Below are 23,950 nucleotides of genomic sequence, written 5' to 3'. Positions count from 1 at the left end.
AGCAGTCACTTCGGCTGCCTCGGAACGGTCCACTGAGTATATAATCAAGCATTCATACACAACTAATTTCAATCATTTGCCATAATCGATTCTATTTAGGGTTTGTGGTGGGTAGAAGCTTCTAGAAACCTCACGTGTGAATTTTTCTGTACGGGTGGTTGGTTTTCGCCATCAGAGTTTGCCTCCCGGATACGAGCCCTGGCACTTATTACCCGATTAGGTTGGGGGTTTATCGACCGTCGCAGTATATATTCGCCAGGTGTCTTTCCCAGTACCTACCCCACCATGAAACTCATTGTGGCTCTCGTTTGGGCCTACACCGCCGCGGCGGCAATTGTTGGCCTCGACTTCGGCCAGCAATTCTCCAAGGCAGTGTTGTTGTCCCCTCAGTACAATTTCGCCGTCATTGAAACCGAACAAGGCAAGCGGAAAGATTTAAGTGGCGTGTGCGTTCGTCCTGGATCGGGATCGGGCGACGTCAATCGTGTCTACGGGTCGCAAACGGGCTCGCTTTTCACTCGTTTCCCCCAGCTGTGTGTGGCTGACGTCAAGCTGGTGCTTGGCCACTCGCTCGACTCGGAGGCTGCTGAGGACTATCTTGGCCACCACCAGGGCGTCGTCCTTGAAAAACTGAAACTGCGTAACGGTGCCATCGTGTTTGACTTGGGATTAGACAATGACACCTACCAATTCTCCCCTGAGGAGATCGCGGCGATGACGTTCCAAACGATCAGAGACCGCGCTGTGGCCATGCTCGAAACCGCCGGCGGCATCCCCATCGTCGACGTGGCGGTGACGGTGCTGCCATTCGCTCTGCTGCTCACGCGGTTGGCGTACCTCGACGCGCTCAAGCTCGCCAACTTCACCCTGGTGCTTGGTCTCGTTGACGAAGGCCTGGCGGTGGCGCTCGACTACATCCTGAAACAAAAGGACTTGTTGGCTAGTGAAGATGAATCTAAACTGTGGTTCTTGGTTTACGACATGGGCGCTGGCTCGACCACCGCTACCCTCTTCTCGTTCTTGCCGGTGAACAACACCCTTGAGATTGTCGAGATCGGCGCCGACCCTTTGTTCGGTGGTAAACACTTGACTAACGTTGTCTATGACATTATCCTTGCCAAGCTCACCAAACAATTTAAGATTAAGGACAAACAAGTCACTGCTAAGATGCTGGCGAGAATCATGGAGCTGGCGGAAAAGGCTAAGCTGATCTTGCTGGCCAACTCCGACACTCGTGTTCTGCTTGAACTGATCTACGATGACCAGGACTTCAAGTGCACCATTACTAGAGAAGAATTTGAAGACACCGTGGGCCTGGAATGGTCGCGTGCGGTCTCTCCCATCACCACTGCTTTGGAAGCCGCTGGTGTTGATGCTAGCGACATTGTGCTGGTGGTGTTGAACGGGGGCTCGACTAGAGTGCCTAAGATTCAATCACTTTTGGGCGACTTGATCGGCGAAGAAAAGATTTCCAAGCTGGTGAACACCGACGAACTGTGTGCCATTGGCACCACCATGCGTGGCTTGCAACTCAAATCCCACATCGCTCGTCCCAACGAAATCATCCTTGTTGAACATGGCCAATCGCAATTGAGTATTGGTGTCGATGGTGGTAAGCAAATTGAAGCTTTTGCTCCCGGCGTCGTCGCTGGTACCGTCGGTGAAATCGTCCTTGACAAGGCTCCCAAGAAGCTGATTGAGCTTTACGAAGGCGACCAGTTGTTCAAGACGATTAAGCTCACCGAAAACTTGCAAAAAGCTGCCGACAAGGTCAAGTGTGACAAGGGTGACACTAAGCAAATAGTGGCGTTGGCCCTGTTTGACGAGAACAAGTTGTTCCACTTGAACGGTATAGAAGTCAGATGTATTGAACCTGAAGTCGTCGAACCTGAAGTCGTCGAAGAAGAGGTTGAGGAAGAGCAAGATGACAAAGAGACAAAAGGCACTGAAGACAAGATTGACGTTGACGATGCCGAAGAAGAGGAACCCATCGTCACCAAGCCTGTTAAGAAGCCCATTGCCAAGAAGCCTAAGCGCCCTGCCAAGTTTTCGCTTCCTGACGACCACCACTACCCTGAATACACCCCGATGTCGTCCAAAGATCATGCCGATGTTCGTGCCAAATTGACGTATCTTCAATTAAAGGACCGCGAAAAGATTCAATTGGACGAAACTAAGAATGAATTGGAGGCGTTGTGCTACCTGTTGCGTCAAGCAATCGAAGAAAAGGAAGCTGACTTGCTTAAGACGGTGGAACCCGACGACTTATCTGCTCGCTTGGACTTGGTAAAGGAAACCCTTGAATGGCTTGAAGTTGAACTGGCTGGTTTGGTTGAAGTCAACGATCGTTTGGCGAAGATTAAGGAAACCCATGATTTCCTTGACACTCTGCTTAAGATTGGTGCTACTGACTTGCTGTACGATGCCATGCGTCAATTGCACGAAGACGGCTATACTGTCTACTCCAAGTTGCTGGAACGGTTAGATGAATTGCAAGAGCGCTTGGAGCAGTTCCAACAAATGTACGAAGCCGAAGGGTTTGATTGGGAAAAGGAAAAAACCAGAGTTCTCAAGCAAGTTGATGGTGAATCTGAAGATCTGGTCAACAATGTTCGCAAGATTATCAAGGAATTTGGTACTGATCTTGCGAAGCTTGATGAAGAGTTGAATGCTCTTACTCCTGAAGAGTACAACGATAAGCTGAAGCATGATATTTACAAGATCCACAACAAGATCGCTCAACATATGATGAACTTATTGACGGACTTGATGACTATGGAAGGCGCCGTTAAGTCTAAGGTGGCTGCGTTTGATGCTAAGTTCAAGACCTTAGTCAACCGCAAGCGTGCCGCTGAGAAGAAGAAGGCTCAAAAGAAGAAGAAGAAGGCTGAAGAGAAGGCTGAAGAGAAGGCTGCGGCGGCCGAAGATCAAGAGGCTGAAGACGTTAAGATAAAGGAAGAAATTCCTGAAGACATCGTCATTGAAGAAGACGTTCTTATCAACGAAGATAATAATGACGGTAGAGATACCGCCGACGAAGAGATTAACGAGAAAGAGGAAACCCAAGAGGAACCCAACGAAAAGCCTGCTAAAAAGGCTAAAACCTCAAAGGGAAAGGCGTCTCGTGGTAAACCCTCGAAGGGAAAGCCTCTGAAGGCTAAGAAAGCCAAGGGCCGTAAGGCGCAAAAGGACAAGGCTGCTAAGGCAACCCCTGAAGATGAGGGCGATCTTCAAGACGAATTGTAATATAGAACTCGATATATAGGCTGTCCTAATACCACACAGACAGAGAGCGATAGTTGACAAAGTAAAGACGGGCGGATCGCCAAGTACATTGTGAGTAGAGAGAGCATATCCCCGAAAGCGGTTCGCATATAATATGATGTCTTGGAGATGTCAAGCATGACTCGAACACTAACGTGGGAATGGATGTGTCCTAACTTCCAACGCCTTTGATATTACGAATAGGCCGATGGGCATACGTTCGATGTTAAAGTAAATTGGGCAACCACGACTTCGACTGAACGAAACCCCCCAGTTGACAGTCAAGTCCATATTAACTAAATTTGAATAGTATTAAAGTTTTGTAACTTTTGATATAGGAGGTGACCACACGAATTGCTAGCGTCATTGTGTAAAGAATACTATTGGGTAAAGCACCGATCTAAAGTCACCATTGCACAGACGTTCAGTAAGCATTATCGGCACTAGACATTAAGACCACTCCATAGTGCCTGCGACGCCTTCCTCCATTGTCAAACAATTGGCGTGACCTGACTCGGAAATTCTCCTCGTCTAAACCGACGCGCCTCTCGCAAAGACCGAGACGACCATAGTAGCAGTTTAGATCCGTAAACGTAAAACAATCTGGATACAAAAAGGGAAAACCTACGTCACTGGTAAACACTTACTCTTGCTCACTTCCCCCTTGTCAATACCTTTATAATTGGACTATCCACTTCATCTGCTGCGAACGCGAGCCGCGTTCATTGACGATGTCGTCCTCGCCCTGCAGCATTCCTGACGTCGTATTATAAATTTGACGGCCACCAAAAACTGTAACATTTGTACTTCTCATCAGCGATGGACCTGACTCAATCCCGCCTGCTGACATCCTCTGCCCATAACGTGCGGAGAAGGTCGCCACTGACTGTCTCGGAAGCATCGACAGTGGAGCACCCAGATCCACCGCCCCCTGGGCCAGGTCAACGTCAGTCAGAGACAGTTGAGCAAGCACTGCACGAACGATTGCACGTACCTCCGATGCAATCGGTCCTTATGAATTCAACCAGAGAACTGCGACAACAATGGCAACTGCAGTTCAGGGCACATGTAGTGAATGCACGTCTATACCTTTCGCAGTTAGCTCAAAACATCGAGACGTTAGCTTCACTGCAATCTAATCAGCAGCAGATCCAAGAATACCAACTAGAACCAGATCTACCCCAGCCTTACGTGTCAGCTCCCCCCAACAGCTTTCCCCAAAGTACTGCCTCAGCTGCTCCACAACAGTTCCAACAACAACAACAACAACAACCGCGGCATCAGCAGTTCTACGGTAACTACTACTCGGGGGTTTACCCTAACCAGCCTCCCACAAATGGTCCTCAGTACCTAGGGCCAGCGGCCCCAACGGCGCCTGATCAACCAAATCACGACCAACCTCTGTACCGTATTGGGGAACGTAGTCAACAGTCAATTGAACGTGCACAACATATTTTGGTTGACGATCCACAATCTTCAGTTGGCGAAATTATTCTCGAAGCTAGCCAAAGAAATCTCATGCTTGGCCAATTCATTCTGGGTCGATTCCGCGATACTTTTAAGATCATGCAGCAGATCTTGTCGGATATGGAAGGCCTGCTGTCATCGCCGACGATGTCGCGAGCACCGTTCCAAAATAGTCCAAGCCGCAACGCCGAAACGGCCAGGTACAATCGTCCGCCACGCGCGCAGCCACATGAACAACCGCGTAAAGCTATTTTGCACCGATGCCCATGGAAACCACTTGGGCATTGTTCATACCAGGGAAGCGACAATCTCAACAAAGCCAAAGTTCACATGATCAAAGAGCACTTCATTATGGACAGTCAACCTATCAGCAGATCCATCACTGTTTTGGAGCAATTGACCGGAAGATGTTGGTGTTCCCATTTCAAGGGCACTGCAGGCGACTGGTTGAAGACTCATGTGTTAGTGCCAAACAGTTTGTGCCCATGGGTTCGAGTGGCTCACCGTTGGAGTGACAAGCCCATGAAATGTAAGTTTCGAGCGCTCAATGTGCACGATGAATGCAAGACAACCCTCAACCGTTTCGCGGATCTCATCAAACACACGCTCGAGTATCATTTCGATTACGACAATGGTTTCGTTCCACCAGAGAACGACCTCGAACTATGGTTGACCCGCAACGGGAAATGTAAGTGTGGGTATTGGGGCACTGGCAATGATATTATGTGTAGCCACATCATGTTAACGGACCTCATGTGCATCTAGATTCTGATGGGAAGATTGTGAAGTTTTTCATCATTGCAATGAAACAATTCAGTATTTGAATAGCTCAATGGTGAGGGGCATATTCATTGGGTCACCTGGGCATAACTGATTTTCCATAACAGATCGACAATCGAGATTCAAAAAGGACGGTATATTTTGTGAAGTTTGGAACGCATAGGCGGGTCATTAAAGATCCAGAACCGTCGGCGTTATGTAGTTTCAATGGGATATAGTATTAATGAGATGAGTGATATCTCCCTTCTCTCCACTTAATAACATTTTCAACTGTGTTGTTGCTTTCGCGCCCATAGTTCAAGAGAAGACATCACAAATGGCGCAACATCATTGGCCACGGGATAGTGTCATCAAACGACGCCTTCGGGACTGTAAACCCGGTATCTACAGCTCAATGTCGACTTCATCTCTGTATCATAAACTTCTTGCCTATATTTTGGTTAAATTTTTTCGGGGGCAGGGCGCTTCAAGCCGATCGTCGGAATTTTTATGACTACCAGGCAAATTCCGAGGTTTTTTGCTCTTTTTTGCTCTTTGGGTCATATAAATTATCTTGCAAGTATTCCCTAAGACTACGTCAAGACTACATGGTTCGTGTCTCTTACTCTCTTTGCAGTCATCGTATCCGTATACTGTCATGCTCCATCTTTGGTTATGCTTGTCCTGATGTAGTCGAATATTTCTTGGTAGATGACAGTATACAGCTTCAATAACACTAAGCGAAGCCATCATCTAACTCCGTTAGCTATCCGCATCGAGTCAACATCACGATAACTGCTCAAATAACAAGCAATTTAGTCCTTTTTAATTGTGACAACTACCCCACAAGGTGTGTTGTAGTCTCCGTGCTTAACCATGTCGTAAACAATGTAGAGGTTCAACGACGACACTAACATCAAATTTATGATGGCCACTAAGGTGATCCATGTTGATCACCAACTTGCTAAGCTATAAGTAAACGTGGCATTATGATTATTATGTAGTCCACCGTTTCCTTCTTGAATGCTTCTTTGATGCCTTCTTCGGTGCCTTCCGCTGATTCTTTTTTGTAGACTGACTAACCTCACGGCACTTTTCACTACAAAACCACTTCTCATTTCCCAGGGTAAACTTGAGCGCCTGCACCCGATTGAGTAACCCTACACACTTGAAGTGGAACCATTCCCCGTTAGGACATGCTAAGTTATCGCAAGCGATCATATTACCCAACGATGGCGTTTGGCAGAAACAATACACTGGCTCTTTCTCTTCTTCAATCTCTTCCATGTCCAGCTCTATTTCGACCTTTACAGGATTCTTGCGCGGTCTACCGACCGGTCTCTTTGGCTTTGGTTTCAGTTGAGCTTCTGAGCTTGCCTTCAACGAGGTCTTAAGATTCGCTTTTAGCGGAGTCTTGAAGCCATTCTTTTTCGGACTTCTCTTCAAATTCTTCCTTGGGCTCGACTTCAATAGTGTCTTGGAACGTGGCTTGATAACCTGGCTAACATTAGCTTCATCCAAATCCGGAGGTGTTGTTGACTTGGACTCAATTGGCGATACTGATGAGGTAGCCGGAGTGGGTGTGCTGGACCTGGTACGTCGGGGAGTTGATATCAGATGATTGGTGCTTGGCTCTGGAGTGGGTGTAGGTGTGCTATTGCGCTGTCGAAGCTCGCGAGTGACAGTGATTGCACCGTTTACGCGCTTGTCATTAGCGGTCTTCAAACGGGGACGACCAACTGGACGACTAGATTTTTTCGGTTTAGCAGCCACCATCTTCGCCGACGCGGGAACTTTGAGCACAAGCTTAAGTTTTTCTTGAGGGACGTCCTCTTTGAGTGCTTCCAAATGCGAGTTGAGCGGGTGCTCTTCGTAGTGTTTCATGAGCTGGAGACGCAACTCAAGACTGTTCTGTCTCTCCTTTGCCTCTTCTTTGGTCGATTTGATTTGCTCTTGTTGCGCTGCTGAATCGAGGAGCCATTGCCGATGACACTCAAGCTGTCGTAAGATAGCCTGGGTTTCCGCAACTGCTTGAGAGTTGAGCCACTCCACACGCCGTTTATCTCGCTGTATCCGATCCCAGAGTTTGGGATCATCGGACTTCGTCTCGGCGGCTTTCGCGTCGTGGTGAAAACGACGTTTGATCTTGTCGACCTCGAGATTTAGCCGTTGCACAAGCCAAAGAGAACGGATGACATCGCATGGTAAATGGTCGGTGGTGGAAATGCAATGTGACTGCGGTCGATCCAATAGAGGTGGAGGGTCACCCATTACCGCTTGATCAAAGTGGATGGTGGTGCCGTCGCGTATGTTGTGGGGGATGTGACCTGTGTGCAGGAAATAAACGTTAAAATGGAATTATTGTTTAGATGCCATGTGAGGCTGGATCTGCCTGTCAAATGCACCCAAGTAAGTAGATACGATCACTTACCCCTAAGTTTACATCAGGATAGATGGTACAACTGCCTCTACAGATGGCTTGCCCCGTTTTTCAGAAGATTCAGTTTAAAGTAACAATTGACTAAAAGTGTATAAGCTTCCATGTCGGGACACAATTTCGGATTTCAAATAATTCAAAGCCATTAGCCCATTCAAACAGTACTTCGTAGTCTCACTGTTGGAGAGGTGACGTAAATTGCGAACTCCAGTACGCACCAAATTTTGGGAGAGAATAGAAAATTGCTACTAACAAAAGCTGTTCACCAACTCTAAATCAATCGAATAGATGCTGAAAGGGCCAACGGTAATGGATTTAGTTTTGCTGGCTCGAATCGTTCATGCACACAGATCACGAGGCGGTATATACCAAATATAAATATGCACACCGGGTAAGCGAGGAAAAGCTGGAACTGAAGCCAACTATCAAGGAGCGCCCAAGTATGGTCTGTCCACCTTTTGACAGACGTAATCTTGAATAAGTGTCAGGCAACATCCACAACATCTTCGAATTTCTCGATTCAAATCAATCTTGATGGGTAAGTCATATCTATTCCCACTGGAGATTAACTCTTTGTGAACGTACCATTGTGGCATCAGGTTTTGCTGATGATCATGGGTCATGTTGCATTGAGACGAAGTGAGCGATCACTTGTCAGAGGTCCAATTGAAAGCCGAACTGGTATATCTATAATAATGGATGGCAAGGCAGAATTGTGTGTACATTTTAACCAGTTATGTTTGGATCTAAAAGACTTCACTAGTAAAATGAAAAATCATCTCATACAGGGTGGTGTAGTGTAATTCCTCGGGTATGCGCCTCATTTCGTTATTGAGAGTTTCACCAGTGAGCACGCTGCTTTTCACGTCAGCAAAATAGAACCCTACAGAACTGAATCTTTTCCAAGTTGTGGTGGAGTCAACCCCTTTGAAATGTACTTTGCTTTCATTTGCAGAATATCATTTTCATGTGTTGCAACCAAATTGGAAGTCGCACCTTTGCCAGTGAGATTCACAACCCAAGGTATCCGTAAACCCTCAACCGCACGCAATTTGGTAGTGTGAGACTACTATAAACGTAGCTTACCAATCATTGACGCGGATTGCGTCCAGCAGGTGCAATAGTGTCCCCGCCAACATAGAAAGTCGTGAATTAAACTACGTGACACAAAAATTTCAGACGCAAATTAATGGAAATGTCTATTAGATCATTATAGTTCTTTATTTAGTCTCGGTAGTCTCGGTAGTCTCTTCGGCTTCAGATTTAGTCGCTTTGTCGACTTTAGTGAAACCGAACCGCAGAGTATCAATCTTCATGAACTCGCGCAAAGCCATGGTGGCGTAGGTCGACACACCCAACAGCATTTTAAGCACCACCGCGGTCTTGTCACCTTCGGACTCGATAACACGGCTGGCATTAACGTCGCCTTCACGTAACAATTCCAAGTCAGTCTTGACAAGAGGGGTGGTGTTATCTTTGTACTTGACAATATTGTACGACATGTTCTTGGGCTTTACCATGACGTGACGGTACGAGCCAGTAAGAGAGAATTCCTTCACATTACGAGCCATGCTTTCCGGGTCCAATTGGTCCTTGGCCATGACTTCCTTGTACACGTCCAACAACGTGGTCGGGTATTCGATTCTGAAACCAGGAGTGGGCAAAATAACATCGTAGATGGTGTACTTACCCAGAGCAACATCTTCCTCCGTCAAGTGCTTGACCTGAGGGTCTTTGGATTGAAACACATCCTCCTTGAAGTCGTCGTCAGATGCCACGGGTTCATCATTGTCATACACCAAGTCACCGGCCTTGACTTCCAACCCAAAAAGTTCGAATCTTTTCAGCGCCACCACGTTCCACACGTACGACTGGTAAGCGTGCGAGTACATCATTCTGAGGTTCTTGGGGATCTGCATCAACGCCTTGAAGTAACTTTGAGCGCTGTATTCACCATTGTCGTCAACTTGCTCTTTTTCCAATTGACGGAGCACCAGCACTTCAGCGGTGAACCGGTTGGGCATTTTCTCGAGGGTGGCCTTGGGGTCACGGGTCTCAGCCCAAATCTTACGGGCTTCGACGGAAAGTGGAGCCATCACTTCTTGCTCGCTCAAAATGAGCTCGGCCGCTTGCTTCCACTCCAGGCGCAAGACGTGAACCCCCAACTGGTGGGTGGAAATCGAAAACAGCCCAAATCTCTGCAAACCGTAGTAGTTGATGAAACCCTTCTCCTTCAACGAGTTGAAACACTTTTCGACAACCTGCTTAATGTCGGCACCAGGATTACAAGGGTTGACATCACGAATAGCAATGACAAACTCGTTACCGGAAAGATCACCCAACTCAAGCCCCTTATCTTCGTATTTGAAGTTACCCAACACCGTCTGCTTCAACCCCTTATTGAGGGCATTGACACGCAACACCTTACCTCTGTGAATAGAAAACCGTTGCGTGGTCACCCCCCGACGGTCTTTAGTACCAGCAAAGCCGATAAACTTGTTAGGCGTGTGTAAAAGCTTAGACATCGTCAGCGCGATCTCCATCGTCTCCCGGTTTTCCTTGTACACGGTGAAGTGGAGGTACTTTTTGAAAGGACCAGCACCGTAGTTGTGCACGCCGTTTTCGTCGACGTGGCTCATGCTTTCTTGAGCGTGAGGCTGGCCACGACGCTTAGGCGCCTTACGGGCAAGACAGATCTTGAAAGTGTTTTCCGCCAGCGTCACCGTTTCGAGTCTACCGCCAAACGCCTTACGCAACAACTGATGGAGACTGGTACGCTGCTGTTTGTCGTCGAACGTCGTGGTGGTTTCCATCTTGTTGCCCAGAGAGAAGAGGTCTTCGACCTGTTGCAATTCTTCAGCGGTGATGAACTCCAAAAGACTGGTCCGATCCTCATCGTTAAGAGTGTATGAGTCCTTGTCTTCTTTAACTTCCAGTTTATCGCCACTACCAGCGTTAGCACCAGCATCGGCTTCAGTAGGCGTCTTTTCCTTCTTGGGCACCACGACGCCCTCATCGGTCAAGTGGACAACTTCGCCGTCGAGACCGATTTCGTTGACTTGGAAGTCGGAATATAACGCCTTAATCATCCCCAGGAACCCGCCGTTGGCCCGATTCTCGTCGTTGACGAAAGTGGTGATGCCAACATCGGCCTCCTGGACGACCTTAGATGCCCGGTCGGCCATCGATAAACACGCCCGCTTCGCGTCGGCAGTGTCGGGGGCAGGGTTTGCTCTTTTCATAGGAATCCGTAACAAAATCCGCCGCCAAGTCCGTGCTAGTTATTGACCAAGCATCCGATGAGCTTCTCTGAAAAATGCGGGCGTGCCTACACCCTCCACTCGATGCCCATCAACGCCGACAAAATATTCCCTAAATACAAGCAAAAAGAATTGGAGTTGGGGAACTACATCTCATTGATCCGTACTTGAATTGTAATCATAATTGTTATGTCTATTAACATGTCTCATAAATAGCAATTGTCGGCTGGTGTCGACGTCTCACCCGAGGATAAGCTCGTACACAATCACCACAATGTTGATGACAATCAACGGCACTCGCAACACCGTGCGGATGGCGTTGATCAAGTTGACGAGCTTTGTCTTGACGTCGTCACCGTCGTATTGCTGGAACTGGTTGCGCTGCGACCCCCAGCCAATGCGGTTGAGGAACCGGTCCTCACTCAACACGGCGATGCCGTTGACAATGAACAACGCAAAGTAAAACACATAGCCAAGGCCAAACATTTGCGTGAATCCGTTGCCACCGAAGCCACCTGGTCAATATCGGACGCGGTGGTCGGATTGCCTGGCGCTATCGCTGCGGGTGCGACGACGGCTGAGTGCAGGACGAGTGTTTATGTCCCATAAACAAACGCCAACCACCACCGATGCCCACCGCCCCAGAGTTATCCCTGCGACCGCATCGCGGTAGAAAGAGAGATCCAATTGAACAGTACATTAATGAGCCGCAAATCTTTAAAGAAAATGGCATGACACAGCTTCGCTACATGGTGTTGACCCAAGGTCTCAGAATCCCCCAGGGCCATGATACTTGTCCCTACAGGCTGTATGTGTGGCAGATTCTTATGGAAGCGCCCCGGATGACTGTCGATGACTATTACCAACTCATACATCAAGCAAGACTGCTAAAACCAGAGATATACTCCAAGATCACCAATGATACTTTCCGCACACTCAAGACTGAAGACCAATTCCACGAGAAAGTCTCGGTGTCTCTGTTAACTCGGATTCTTGGGGTGCTTGCCATAACCATGCCTGACGACGTGGGTTACGTCCAGGGGCTCAATGTGCTTCTAGCCCCGATCGCATTTGCCTGTTATAAAAGTGAGCCTCAAGCCTATAGCATTGTCCACTCGCTAGTGGTGCGGCACATCCCTCTATACGTCACCTCCGACGTCAAGGGTGTCTACACTGGGTGCGAGCTTGTGGAGGTGGTGCTTCGCCACATTGACCCGGCTCTCGCCGAAGATTTTGACTCCAAGTTCTTCCGGGCTAAGATCTACGCCTTCCCTCTGGTGCTTACTTTAAGTGCGTGTACGCCTCCGCTTAGTGAGGTGCTTCGTTTATGGGATTACCTATTTGCATACGGCATACACATGAACATCCTCTTCATCGTGGCTCAGCTTGTCAAAGCTCGCGACTCGTTGTTGGGTAACGATCTGCCGATGAAGGTGTTGCGCACGTTCCCCGCCATCGACTACCTGGAGATAACAAAGATGGCGCTTTCGTTTGTGTCGGAACTCCCACACCAGGTGTACCTGATGGTGGCTCGTCACGGGTACGACCCCGCAGTGGAAGCGGAAGTCAAGGAGTATAACCGTGAAAATGCCCACCTCCGGCCCAATAGAGACAATTAAAATACCTCAAGACGATAGTCTTCTGCATCGAAATACCCACAGAGTACGGTGCGATCGTTGTATTGACGACCTACGACACCGTTAATGGCATTGAATGCATCTTCCTCGGTTTCAAACTCAACAAACACTCGTCCCACGCCATCAGCAACGTCTTCAGTGCTTCCCCAAGTATAGTCCGGGGGAGGCTGAGGAATCTTGATACTGACGACGTTACCGAACTTACTGAGCTCGTTGGTAATATCCTCGCGAACAAAATCGTAATATTCGGGATTGGTAAGTTCGGGTCCAGTAACGCAGTTGATCATTTGAATTACTTTCAGCTTGCGGTGGTCGGTGACACCTTGGCGAGCAACAAGGCGACATATAGTCGAGGCAGTAATGTTCACTGTTTGGATGCTCCCAATACACAGGTAGTACACTTTATTCACTGCGTCGAGCAGCTGTATCTTGCTAGTAAGCAGACTGATTTCACCGTCAAACTCAACAAAGGCGACGCCCGTCAGCACTTTAGTGCCCACTTCACGCAAAAGCTGGCAGCGCCGGACCGGACCGACCGTTTCCAACTGCGAGCGAATCGCCAGGTCATCCAACTCTGGCAGGACGTGGATCGTGATCTTCTTTGGTCCCTCAGGGACGAAGAATGGGTCAACTTCCACGCCTTCATCTCGCGGAGCTTGCACCACGTACTCGCGAGGCCGTGTGAGCTTGAGTGTGATATTCCCGTCAACACCGCTGGCGCTGGTATGTTTATAAGCGGTGATGGGAAGGGCCGTGCCATTTAAAGTAAGGGCGATGGTAGCGGCGGTGGCATGAGCCGTGCGACATATAAGTCTATCTTTGAAAACATGGTGGGACTTGATCAGCTGAGATACTCGGTTGGGAATGTCGATCCGTGAGATATAGTCGTTAATAAACGTAGAAATTTTATCACCGTCCACAATATCCCAGTTTATCGCCTTACCATCTTGATTTATAGACACAACCACCGTCGACGCCACCCGTGAATCGCCAGGATCCACGCGTGATTTGGAGAGCGTCTCCGGTGCTGGCTGGGGAGTCACTGAACTGTCACTATCCACTGGTCCCACGGGGAAAAGCCCCAGCATCTTGGCTCTTTGCGCAGGAACATTTTCGAACCCGGGAGGACGCACTCCCCAGCGAGTACCTTTAGCGGGAAGTTCCTCTAAAGTAGGCACATCTTTGAGTTGTTCAAGCCGTTTAGATATCGCTTCGGGGTCATTTCTATCAAACTTGGGCTCCTGGTGCTGGCGGGGCTGGTAGTCCTGGTGGCGACTGCGGCCTCGACCTCCCTGTTGGGAACGATTTCGGTATCCTGAAGACTGAGGGTGTGATTGGCGACTGGAGTTTTGGTAGGATTGGTATGACTGGTGTCCTCGCTGGTCACCATATTGGTTGCCGTATTGGTTGCCGTACTGATTTCCGTACTGGTTTCCATATTGATTGCCATATTGGATACCATTGGTGTGGGATCCGTAACTTCGTCCGTGTGCCTGCTGGGAGTGGTTTTGGTAACTGGAGTAGTCATTGGTGTTGTTGTATTGCCCCTGTTGATGATTTTGCGGGTAGTTTGCCTGGTAGTTTTGGTATTGGTTCCGTGGGGGTCCACCATCGCCTCGGGAGTATGCGTTACCGTAAGCACTGGGCCCGCCACTTCCATCAGGCTTATCGTAAGGATGATACCGGTGCTGATCACGGTTCTGGTAAGGGCGGCCATGCAGCGAGGAGGCGTCGCGATCTCGGGACCGGTCGTGGTATTCGCCTCGCCGACTCATGGTAGGATGATTAAATGCGATGGTGCGATGAGAAATGATGTGGAGACACCGATCGAGGATACACCACAAAGTAAAGAATATAAAACGAATATTTTTTCTAGGAAGTAGTTTTAACATTTTGACTCTTGGATTTTCGAATTCCATATTTGTTTTGAATTACACTCGGTGTCTCATGAATGAAATGATATTAATAAATCTATGAAATAACTAAACGGTCAACAACTCCAACATCCCCCCGATCTCATTAGCTTCGCGGCACCGGCGGATCTCTTGGTTCACCTTGCGCAACAAGTTGGCCAAGCACTCTTCCAACACCACACTCTTGTCCATGAGCACGCCGTACATTTCGAGGATCACCGCCACGTAGTCACAGATCAAATTAAACGACCGCTGGTCCTCTAAGTTCTTGGTGAACCAAGTCAAGATGGGCACTAACGATACTTCGTCACGACCGTAAAGAGCGACTCTCACCTTACCCCGCTTCTTCAATTCATTAAGCACAGTGCAAGTGGTTTCCTTGGGAACCCCAGAAACAAACGCCAGATCAAGGGCATCGCTCCATTTGAATGCCTGTAAATATTTTTCAAACTGTTTGAGCTTTTTCGTTTGCGGCGCTTGCGAGTAGATAATGCGGTGTTCTTCTTCCCCCAAGTAGTCCTTCCCCTTCATCATCCGGTTGTATGCACTCAGCTTCTCCTGCTTCACACCTTGGGCCACTCTGGGCTCGGTCTTACGCGATCTCACCAGGATAAGCCCCAGCGTCAACCCAGTGACAAAGTGCTTATGGTCGCCAGGAGAAACGGCACACGAAAGAACCCCTCCCAGAGCAAACTTCCACCCAAATTTGACGTCAAAGTTGGACGTAGTGTAGTCAAACACCTTAACGTGGCCATCAAGCGACCCCACAAGCAAACCTTGGTCGCCAGTGTCGTGCAAACAGGTAGCGGTCTTAGTGAAGTTATCCAACTGGTTGATCTTCTTACCCCGAGCAAGATCCCAGATCTTCACCAGGGGTCCCCCCGCCGACACTAAGGTGGTGGGCGAGAGAGCAAGGACGTCTTCCACGGGGTTCTGCTGGTCAAACTCAGCGATCTTCTCGTGGGAACGGGTATCAAACACACGCACGATGCCATCATAGCACCCCGAGGTGATGAGGTTAGGGTTACCGGGGATAAACCCGACACTGCGGATATAGTCGCCATGGCCGTCAAACGAGTGGATGGGGCCCAGAGCCAGCTGACTGATGTCCCACACTCGGAGCACGCGGTCGTCGGAGCCTGTAACCAAGTGGTTGCCGATCAGCGGATGGAACTTGGCGGCGTGGGTGGGGTGGGACAGCGGCTGTAAGCTGACGAGGAGGGCGCGAGTATTGTAGGCGTCGTAGATCAGGACGAGGCCAGTGGCGTCCGACGCCACCATAAGCTTACCGTCGTATCTGTAGGAGCCAGTGTAGACCACATCCTTGAACCTCAGAAACGTCTTGATCACCTGACGGGTCTTGTGGCTGAACACTTGGATTCGAGTCAGCAGGGTCACCGCGAAGTCCATGGTGGCCGGGTTGAATTCGATGTGGTTGATGGCTCGGCTTTCCTTGATGAGCTGGGGGTTGGTGAACCGGCGCCAGTAGCGCTGCTCGGGCGTCGTCTGGTTGGGTAACGTGGGGTTTTTTAGCTGGGGGATCCGCTGCCGGCTCGAGGACATCTTGGTGGCTGCGATGAGATGAGTCGCCGCACTAATGGTGCCCTGGTTGTGAGCGCGGGGATAATCTGAACACCAAAAGGAAGTAGAGAAGGCTACTAATTACACTGAAAATTGATACAAGTTTCTAAAGTAAATATTATCAGTTTTAATTCCATATATGCAAGTGAATTTTCAAAAAATTGCTCTTCAATAAGCTAGCTTCTCACACGTCTCTACAAAAATGTAATAGAAGAGCATTGTAAAAGCTATATTTGAAAGTCGTCCCGTGACCAGGCACCCTGGCATACACGTTGCTTAAACCAGTGTTTGATTCTCTTGCCTTATGATTCAAATCTTTGCTTAAAGTGTACTCTGTGGGGACGCCTCCCGATTATGCGACCCAAAGAGAAACTCTAACACCGGAAGTATATAATGACAGGGGCATGCCCCTTTGATTGCTATCCCTAATCATGCTCATCAGCGAGCTTGTCGACTCTGAAGGCGAACACTCCCACACTGACGATAGCGCCCCGCAGTCGCCGTTACCGCTTGACGAAGTAATGGCGACAATATCCCAAGAGGACAACCACATGCTTATGGCCATCATCAATCAGGCAAAACAGATGGAAGCTCAGTGTCACCGGATGGCGTCGAGATTCCGTGTGACCATGGTGTCAGAAGTGGAGTACATGCAAGAGCAAACTACCCACTCCAAGCTCTCGCCATTGATGCTTGATATCATGCAAAACCAAACCGATTTCAAAAGCCGCTACGAAAAACACATTGACCGATTCAGCGAGATGTACAACCGCATAGCATTTGCCGAGTTTGAACTGCTGCAAAAGTTGATTGACCATGTATCGCGGATTGAGGCAGAATTGGTTAACTGTCTCGAAGCCGACGATAAGGAAATGCTTGCCCGGTGCTATCAGGACTACGTCGTCAACCACTACTTCTTTGAGAAGAAATTCTTTGTTTAGGCAAATAAAAAAACGGTGTAACGTTCACATGATGTACGCGAGACTTTATGAAAATTTGGGAAAATTTGTGTCGATGACCGCAATATTCGTAAAGGCTAATTCTTTCTACAAATTTTCTTCCTTCCAGTTAATTCAAGTAAAAATAAATAAATAATAAGGGGGCATTTACTCGTCTTCATTGGCAAAGAGACGGGCAATGTCAAACAACTTTTCGTCGGTGAATCTCATGCCAGTGACACCGACGGCGATGGGGGCGTTCTTGTACTCGTCGGCCAGCTCGTAAATCGATTGATAGAACTTATCCATGTCGTTGGCAGGCTTGTAGTCAGTGTTGGGCTTGTCCTTAGCCGGGTCAACGGTGCCCACGGGGACGACAAGGGTAGGCAAGTCCAAGGTGTTGTACAACGAGGTGTACAGCCAGTACTTAGCGGTCTTGTGCTTAGGCGCCACCGCCGGGTACACGGGACCAATGACAGCGTCCAACTTTTCGCCGTTGTCGTTAGTGTACAGCATCCAGTGCTTGAGGTAGTCCTTGCGGAACTCGTCCTTCTTGATGTTCCAGTCCCATTGCTCGGGCCAGGTCAACTCCTTGGCGTCGTCAATGGCCCAGTGCACCTGTTCCAAGATGGGCTCGCCAGTAGCTTCACACTTGGCTCTGGTGTCGGCACCACCGTCTTCAAAGTAAAGGTGGCCCAAGATCTCGTTGGAGCGGTCGACACCAAATTGCTTGAACTCGACCACTTCGACGTTAGGAAGTTTGGAAAGCTTTTCCTTCACTTCCCGGATACCTCTGAGGATGGGAGGGTGGGGCATGACGTTGCCGTCCCATTCAACAAACCCGACGCGGAACTTCTTCTGCTCAGGCAGCTTCCAGGGGATGGGGGCAAGCGACGGGTCCATCAACCACGGTTCGGCGGCAACGATCAGCTTCATGAAAAGCTCAGCCATCTTTAACGACCGGGTGATGGGGCCGGTAACCGAGATGATCAGTTGCGAACCACGTTGGCACGAGAAGTAGTCCAGGGTGGGGATACGGCCAAGGGTCAGTCTCAACCCGTAAACCCCGTTACAGGCAGCAGGGGAACGGATCAGACCACCAATGTCGGAGCCCAACGACACCGCCAGCGCTCTCATCCCGGCCGTGGCACCCGAACCACCCAGCGACCCACCGGGGGCAAGCTTGGAGTTGAACGGGTTAACGGTCAAACCGTGGCCCCACAGTTCACATTCAAGGGCCATCAACGACTGGACGTTAGTCTCACGGCAAATGGTGACGGCACCAAGGCGTTCCGAGATTTCAACGATTTGGGCGTCGTAGTTGGTGATACGGTCCAAGTGGCAGGGGGACCCGTGGGTGGGGGCGTAGCCCTTCAATGGGATCATTTCCTTCACCCCCAAGGGCAAGCCAAACAACGGGTACTTGGCCATGTCGGCCCCGTCAGCTTGAAGCTTTTCAAGCTTCTTCACCTGGTCCAAGGCCCGCTCGGGCAAGAACTCGTAGATGCAGTTGGTGAGCATCAGGGCAAACAACCCGGCGTGGAAGTAGTAGCGAATGACGTCGTACACCTTAAGCTCGCCCTTTTGCATCTTGGCAATGAGCTTGGTGGGCTCCATGTAGATGATCTCTTGCACCTTCTTGGGCAACTTTTCCTGGTAGACCTGAACCGGGAACTCGGCGGGCTTGCCGTGGTCGGCCATGTCCTCGCCGAACGCCCGGGGGAGGTCAAGCATGACTTGCTTGGTTTCAGCGTCGTCGAAGGGGAAGAGTTCGATCGTCTTGTTGACGGTGTCCCAGTAGTGCTTTCTGATCTCGCGACCAAGTTCCTTGTAGTCCTTCTTAATAACCATGATTAGTCAATTGGTGATAAGTAGGGAGATAAAGGGTCCGGAATCGCTCTATTTATAGTTGAATCCGTGGTTAGGGCGGCTAGGGAGTATACTTTGTGAATTTTCCTGTATACATACTAGGGTCAACAATCGGCCAACAATCTGGTGTCGCCTCACTGTTAGCCGGAAGCGACCGTGCGGGGGGCCCGAGCATATTTGCGGGGGTGATGATGTCAACCGCGATGGCGGGCTTACAATTCCTTATCAGTGACAGGGTCCTGTATCTATTAGGGGTGTAATTACGATCGCCCCTAACTAAGGGGGCTTATCAGAGGAATAACGGTCGGCCATTGACCACTCCCTGAATTTCCAATTGATTTCAACGTCGGCGATAGCGAGCGAGTGGGGTCACGTCTGGCTCCGGTTGGGAGCATCTGGTAGAGAAACCAAGAATCTCGGAGTTCACGTGGGGTTGTGGATTGCGGGGCTAGTGGGAAAAACTCTAAAAAGAGGGGGAATCAACTCGACGCGGGTTGACGAATAAGGTAGTCCGAGGCGGCATTCGTCTCCCCGACAAAAATAATACGGAATTCGTCAATCTCGCAGGGCGAGTTTCACTTTGCGGGTCGACGCCATTTACAAGTACACGTCTATCATGGTTCATGCTCATCAGATCGTTCCATCGTCTAGCATCATTCATTAATTTATATACAAGAAATCGTATGCGCTTAGTTCTTGGGTTGTTCTTCACCGCCTTGCGAGCCGTCTTGCTTGTACAACTTTTCGAACACCTTGAGCGATTCGTTTTGCAACTCTTCGGTCTTGGCCTTAAGTTCAGCAGAGTCGACTTCTTCGCCGGCTTGGGCCTTGAGAACAACTTCTCTGAGGTTGGTGATCAAGTCCTTAACTCTGTCAGCGTCGGCTTGTTCGACCTTGTCCTTGAACTCGTTGAGCGAGTTTTCGGTGTCGTTGCACAATTGGTCAGCTCTGTTGGCCGATTCAATAGCGTCACGTCTGGCCTTGTCCGATTCAGCGTACTTTTCGGCGTCGTTGACCATCTTTTCGATTTCAGCGTCCGACAAACCCGACGAGCCGGCCACGGTAATGTTGGCTTCCTTGTTGGTAGCCTTGTCCTTGGCCGACACCTTGATGATACCATCGGTGTCAATGTCGAAGGTGACTTCGATTTGAGGCACACCCTTGGGGGCAGGGGGGATACCAGAAAGGGTGAAGTTACCGATCAACTTGTTGTCTCTGGTCAATTCTCTTTCACCTTGGAAAACTCTGATTTCCACCGAAGTTTGACCGGCCGAGGCAGTGGAGAAGATTTGCGACTTCTTGGCGGGGATAGTGGTGTTTCTCGAGATCAATCTGGCGAACACACCACCCATGGTTTCGATACCGAGCGACAAGGGGGTGACGTCCAAAAGAACGACATCGGTGACTTCACCGGCCAAGATACCACCTTGAATGGCGGCACCCATGGCGACGGCTTCGTCAGGGTTGACAGCCTTCGAGGGTTCCTTGCCGAAGATTTGCTTGACGGTTTCAATAACCTTGGGCATTCTCGACATACCACCGACCAAGATGACTTCGGAGATGTCCGAGGTCGACAAGCCAGCGTCCTTCATGGCCTTCTTGCAGGGGTCGACGGTTCTCTTGATCAAAGGTTCGACCAAGTGTTCAAATTGACCTCTGGTGATCTTTTGGTTGATGTGCTTGGGACCGGAAGCGTCGGCGGTGATGAAAGGCAAGTTGATTTCGGTTTGTTGAGTCGACGACAATTCAATCTTGGCCTTTTCAGCGGCTTCTCTGATTCTTTGCACGGCCATTCTGTCCTTGGACAAGTCAAGACCGGTTTCCTTCTTGAAGTCATCGACGATCTTTCTCACAAGAGCAATGTCGAAATCTTCACCACCCAAGTGGGTGTCACCGTTGGTCGACTTGACTTCGAAAACACCGTTACCAATGTCCAAAATCGAGATATCGAAAGTACCACCACCAAGATCGAAGACAGCGACAACTTGACCGTCGTTCTTTTCCAAACCGTAAGCAAGGGCAGCGGCGGTGGGTTCGTTGACGACTCTCATAACGTTCAACCCAACAATCTTACCAGCATCCTTGGTGGCTTGACGTTGGGCGTCGTTGAAGTAAGCGGGACAGGTGACAACGGCGTTGTTGACCTTCTTACCCAATTGACCCTCGGCGGTTTCCTTCATCTTGTTCAAGATGAAACCACCAATTTGTTGGGGCGAGTATTGTTCGCCACGGGCTTCAATCCAGGCGTCACCGTTGTTGTGCTTGACAATCTTGTAGGGGACTTCCTTGATGTCTCTTTGCACTTCGGGGTCTTCGAAACGACGACCGATAAGTCTCTTGGTGGCGTAAAGGGTGTTTTCGGGGTTAACCACAGCTTGACGCTTGGCGGGGATACCCACGAGTCTTTCACCGTCCTTGGTGAAAGCAACGATGGAAGGGGTGGTACGACCACCTTCGGAGTTTTCCAAAATCTTGGGTTGCTTACCTTCCATCACGGCGACGGCGGAGTTGGTGGTACCCAAGTCAATCCCGATAACGGGACCGCCGGGGGCGCCGGTGGATTGGTAACGCACCAATCTGGCCACGTTCTTTTTCGCTTGGTTTCTAGCGGTCAACATCGTTGGTTGAAAAATTTTCTCGTCGGCGGATTGCGCGCGCTTTTATAGCGTCTCTGGGTCCAGTGGCAAGGAAAAGTATGGAACGTTGAGGAAAATGCGCCCTGTAGTGAGAGTCACCACACCTAATCCCGAACCCCGCTGCAAGAATATGGGGTCAATGGCTGGCCATTTGAGTATAAACGGTTGATAGAATTCTGGTATAATAGGTGTTATTTCCAGTTCGCCTGTAGTAGAGCAGTTTTGAAGCGATCTCCCCCTTGATTGCTATCTAAACCCCGGACCAGTTCCGAAGGTCCCTCAACTACTGGGTATATTGCTAGTGAATTATCTCTAGAAACGCATCGATAATTGGGTTAATGCCTCATATGAGTTTCTTTTACGATACCCGATGCTAATGAACTTGATAAATCGAGCATATGTGGGTTTATTACGACCTGTTGTCGTGGGCATCCTGGTAAGTTGGCCGGCAACGGAGTGGGGCAAATGATATTTGTGAGTGAAATTTTGGTCAAGACAAATTTTTTTTCAACTTTTTAATGGAGAACAGAGAGAGAAAAACTGTTCAAAGAACCTACATTCAAAAGAAAAATTCCCACTTATCATGGTGTTTTCCATGTCCTTCGTCTTCGGAAGTGACCGCTTCGCGATGAGGTCGTGACTCGCCGCACCATCCCCGATATGGTTCCGATATTTCCGACCGCGCTCTCTACCAATGAGACCCTATCAAGCGAGTAAGTAGTTGTAAATCAAGTTTCAATGAAACGTATTGTCGGACTTTGATCTAGTACAGCAGTTCGTACCAACACAAAACCTTCAGTCAAATTTCAACAAGTTCAACCAGCAAGTTGGACAAGCTCCATGATCAGATCCTTCGCAATCATAGGTTCGAGTCTACTCCATCGTAAACATATATTTGTGAGTCACCGGGACCCACTGGCTGTGATCATTACCACTAAAAATAATACAAATAACTGCCATCTCTCAGAATAATTCCGTAACTCTACAAGTCGGCGGGCAAGTGGCCGTTCATGATCCACGTCAACAGCTTGTCGCCGCGGAACTGCTCAATGTACTCGATGATGGTGTCCAGCGACTTATTGTACTTCTGCATCCCGCGTTCGATGGCGTCGACGAGCTTCTTGCGGCGCTGGTAGCGCTTCAGTTCCTTGGAGCGCAGGTCGCCGCGCCACTTCTGTTTGCCAAACTTCTGGTCACACTCGGCTAGAGGCGGCTGGCCAGCATAGCCCTTAGTGAACTCATCGTAGATCTGGCGCACGGTGGTGGGGTTGTGGATGAACTGGATGTGGACACGGGGCTTCTTCAGTACCAGGTCCGGCAGTTCCAGCATCCGCTTCGGCGCCTCCGACGCCGCTTTAAGCGCGTCGCCAGCGCCACCAAGGCCGTCGCCACCGCCCATCTCCGGTAGCAGCGGCGTCCCCAAGATCATCCCCAGCAGCAACGTCGGCATCGGCATCGCCAGAACCGTCGGCATTCGAACCTGCGATTGCGACGAGAGCTGGTAGTGCTGCTGGACGTGACTGTCGTTGCTCTGGGTCAGTGGCACCAGCGTCACCAGCGCCGCGTGGTTCAGCAGCAGCCCCGCCAGTGATAGCGACCCCAGCGACGGCATGCGTCCCGGCAGTTGGGGCAGCAGCTGGAGCTGGACTCGGGGTGGCGGGCGCTGGAGCAGCGGCTGGCGTTGCTGCGCTGAGATTGACAGCGGTGGTGGTGGCGGCTGGTGTTGCTGGGACTGCAGCTGCTGTGGCTGCTGTCCGTGGGGCACCGGCGGCGCCGAGATGCTGCCAGGAGCGCTGCCGGCAGTCGACAGCGTTACCCCGGTGGTCATGGCGGCGCTGCCATCGGGGCGCGCGGCGCCCTGGGGAATGAAGTTGAATGACAGTTTAGGCATCAGCACCAGGGCGAGGCGGCGCTGGTGGCTCTGGATGAACGCTGTCAGGCCTCCGAGGCCATCGGGGTGGGAGGAAAACTGGTCGGAATCGTTAACGTCATGGGGCGGGGCGTGGAAATCAATGAGACGGCCTTGGTTGAGCTCCTCGACCATTGCCACAAGCCGGTCGATTTTCTGGCCTTGGTACTCGATGATGTGTTTCAAGTAGGTGACCTCGTTAACCAACGGCGTGAGCTTGTCGATCAGGTCGACGAGGTGGTCGACTCCCCGCTGGAGGGGTGGAGGTGGGGGTTGTGGC

General features: G+C 49.9%; 12 protein-coding genes across 12 annotated transcripts in view; 4 read left to right on the top strand and 8 right to left on the bottom strand. All coding sequences in view use genetic code 12, as the record gives it.

The window, feature by feature from the left end:
- Window positions 1-285: 285 nt before the first annotated feature.
- LHS1 (Hsp70 family chaperone) lies at window positions 286-3,246 on the top strand (the record flags this gene model as incomplete). The annotated part of the gene is made up of 1 exon (XM_034158430.1): window positions 286-3,246. The coding sequence occupies one exon, from the start codon at window positions 286-288 to the stop codon at window positions 3,244-3,246; it is 2,961 nt and encodes a 986-aa protein (XP_034009676.1).
- Window positions 3,247-4,083: 837 nt separating this feature from the next.
- Window positions 4,084-5,496, top strand: DIURU_005446 (uncharacterized protein; the record flags this gene model as incomplete). The annotated part of the gene is made up of 1 exon (XM_034158429.1): window positions 4,084-5,496. The coding sequence occupies one exon, from the start codon at window positions 4,084-4,086 to the stop codon at window positions 5,494-5,496; it is 1,413 nt and encodes a 470-aa protein (XP_034009675.1).
- Window positions 5,497-6,486: 990 nt separating this feature from the next.
- DIURU_005445 (uncharacterized protein) lies at window positions 6,487-7,761 on the bottom strand (the record flags this gene model as incomplete). The annotated part of the gene is made up of 1 exon (XM_034158428.1): window positions 6,487-7,761. The coding sequence occupies one exon, from the start codon at window positions 7,759-7,761 to the stop codon at window positions 6,487-6,489; it is 1,275 nt and encodes a 424-aa protein (XP_034009674.1).
- A 1,386-nt stretch (window positions 7,762-9,147) lies between these two features.
- PUS7 (pseudouridine synthase) lies at window positions 9,148-11,169 on the bottom strand (the record flags this gene model as incomplete). The annotated part of the gene is made up of 1 exon (XM_034158427.1): window positions 9,148-11,169. One exon carries the CDS (start codon window positions 11,167-11,169, stop codon window positions 9,148-9,150), a length of 2,022 nt encoding a protein of 673 aa, XP_034009673.1.
- Window positions 11,170-11,427: 258 nt separating this feature from the next.
- DIURU_005443 (uncharacterized protein) lies at window positions 11,428-11,673 on the bottom strand (the record flags this gene model as incomplete). Its single annotated transcript, XM_034158426.1, has 1 exon — window positions 11,428-11,673. The coding sequence occupies one exon, from the start codon at window positions 11,671-11,673 to the stop codon at window positions 11,428-11,430; it is 246 nt and encodes an 81-aa protein (XP_034009672.1).
- A 143-nt stretch (window positions 11,674-11,816) lies between these two features.
- BUB2 (Bub2p) lies at window positions 11,817-12,711 on the top strand (the record flags this gene model as incomplete). The annotated part of the gene is made up of 2 exons (XM_034158425.1): window positions 11,817-12,631; window positions 12,702-12,711. The coding sequence occupies 2 exons, from the start codon at window positions 11,817-11,819 to the stop codon at window positions 12,709-12,711; spliced, it is 825 nt and encodes a 274-aa protein (XP_034009671.1).
- A 91-nt stretch (window positions 12,712-12,802) lies between these two features.
- On the bottom strand, window positions 12,803-14,599 carry DIURU_005441 (uncharacterized protein; the record flags this gene model as incomplete). The annotated part of the gene is made up of 1 exon (XM_034158424.1): window positions 12,803-14,599. The coding sequence occupies one exon, from the start codon at window positions 14,597-14,599 to the stop codon at window positions 12,803-12,805; it is 1,797 nt and encodes a 598-aa protein (XP_034009670.1).
- Window positions 14,600-14,806: 207 nt separating this feature from the next.
- UTP15 (snoRNA-binding rRNA-processing protein) lies at window positions 14,807-16,300 on the bottom strand (the record flags this gene model as incomplete). The annotated part of the gene is made up of 1 exon (XM_034158423.1): window positions 14,807-16,300. The coding sequence occupies one exon, from the start codon at window positions 16,298-16,300 to the stop codon at window positions 14,807-14,809; it is 1,494 nt and encodes a 497-aa protein (XP_034009669.1).
- Window positions 16,301-16,749: 449 nt separating this feature from the next.
- Window positions 16,750-17,259, top strand: DIURU_005439 (uncharacterized protein; the record flags this gene model as incomplete). Its single annotated transcript, XM_034158421.1, has 1 exon — window positions 16,750-17,259. One exon carries the CDS (start codon window positions 16,750-16,752, stop codon window positions 17,257-17,259), a length of 510 nt encoding a protein of 169 aa, XP_034009668.1.
- Window positions 17,260-17,424: 165 nt separating this feature from the next.
- On the bottom strand, window positions 17,425-19,107 carry DIURU_005438 (uncharacterized protein; the record flags this gene model as incomplete). Its single annotated transcript, XM_034158420.1, has 1 exon — window positions 17,425-19,107. One exon carries the CDS (start codon window positions 19,105-19,107, stop codon window positions 17,425-17,427), a length of 1,683 nt encoding a protein of 560 aa, XP_034009667.1.
- A 707-nt stretch (window positions 19,108-19,814) lies between these two features.
- Window positions 19,815-21,743, bottom strand: SSC1 (Hsp70 family ATPase; the record flags this gene model as incomplete). The annotated part of the gene is made up of 1 exon (XM_034158419.1): window positions 19,815-21,743. The coding sequence occupies one exon, from the start codon at window positions 21,741-21,743 to the stop codon at window positions 19,815-19,817; it is 1,929 nt and encodes a 642-aa protein (XP_034009666.1).
- Window positions 21,744-22,743: 1,000 nt separating this feature from the next.
- DIURU_005436 (transcription activator GCR1-like domain-containing protein) overlaps window positions 22,744-23,950 on the bottom strand; it is a gene marked incomplete at both ends in the record, with an annotated part of 1,329 nt that continues 122 nt past the window's right edge. Inside the window, one exon of the mRNA XM_034158418.1 lies at window positions 22,744-23,950. This exon is cut by the window's right edge and continues 122 nt beyond it. Within this exon, the coding sequence (XP_034009665.1) occupies window positions 22,744-23,950 (1,207 nt within the window).

The sequence above is a fragment of the Diutina rugosa genome, assembly GCF_008704595.1.
Source record: "Diutina rugosa strain CBS 613 chromosome Unknown scaffold9_size288278, whole genome shotgun sequence".
NCBI classification, from domain to species: domain Eukaryota; kingdom Fungi; phylum Ascomycota; class Pichiomycetes; order Serinales; family Debaryomycetaceae; genus Diutina; species Diutina rugosa.
The sequence above is the reverse complement of the archived record's forward strand: the minus strand, read 5'-3'. Positions and strand labels throughout refer to the sequence as shown.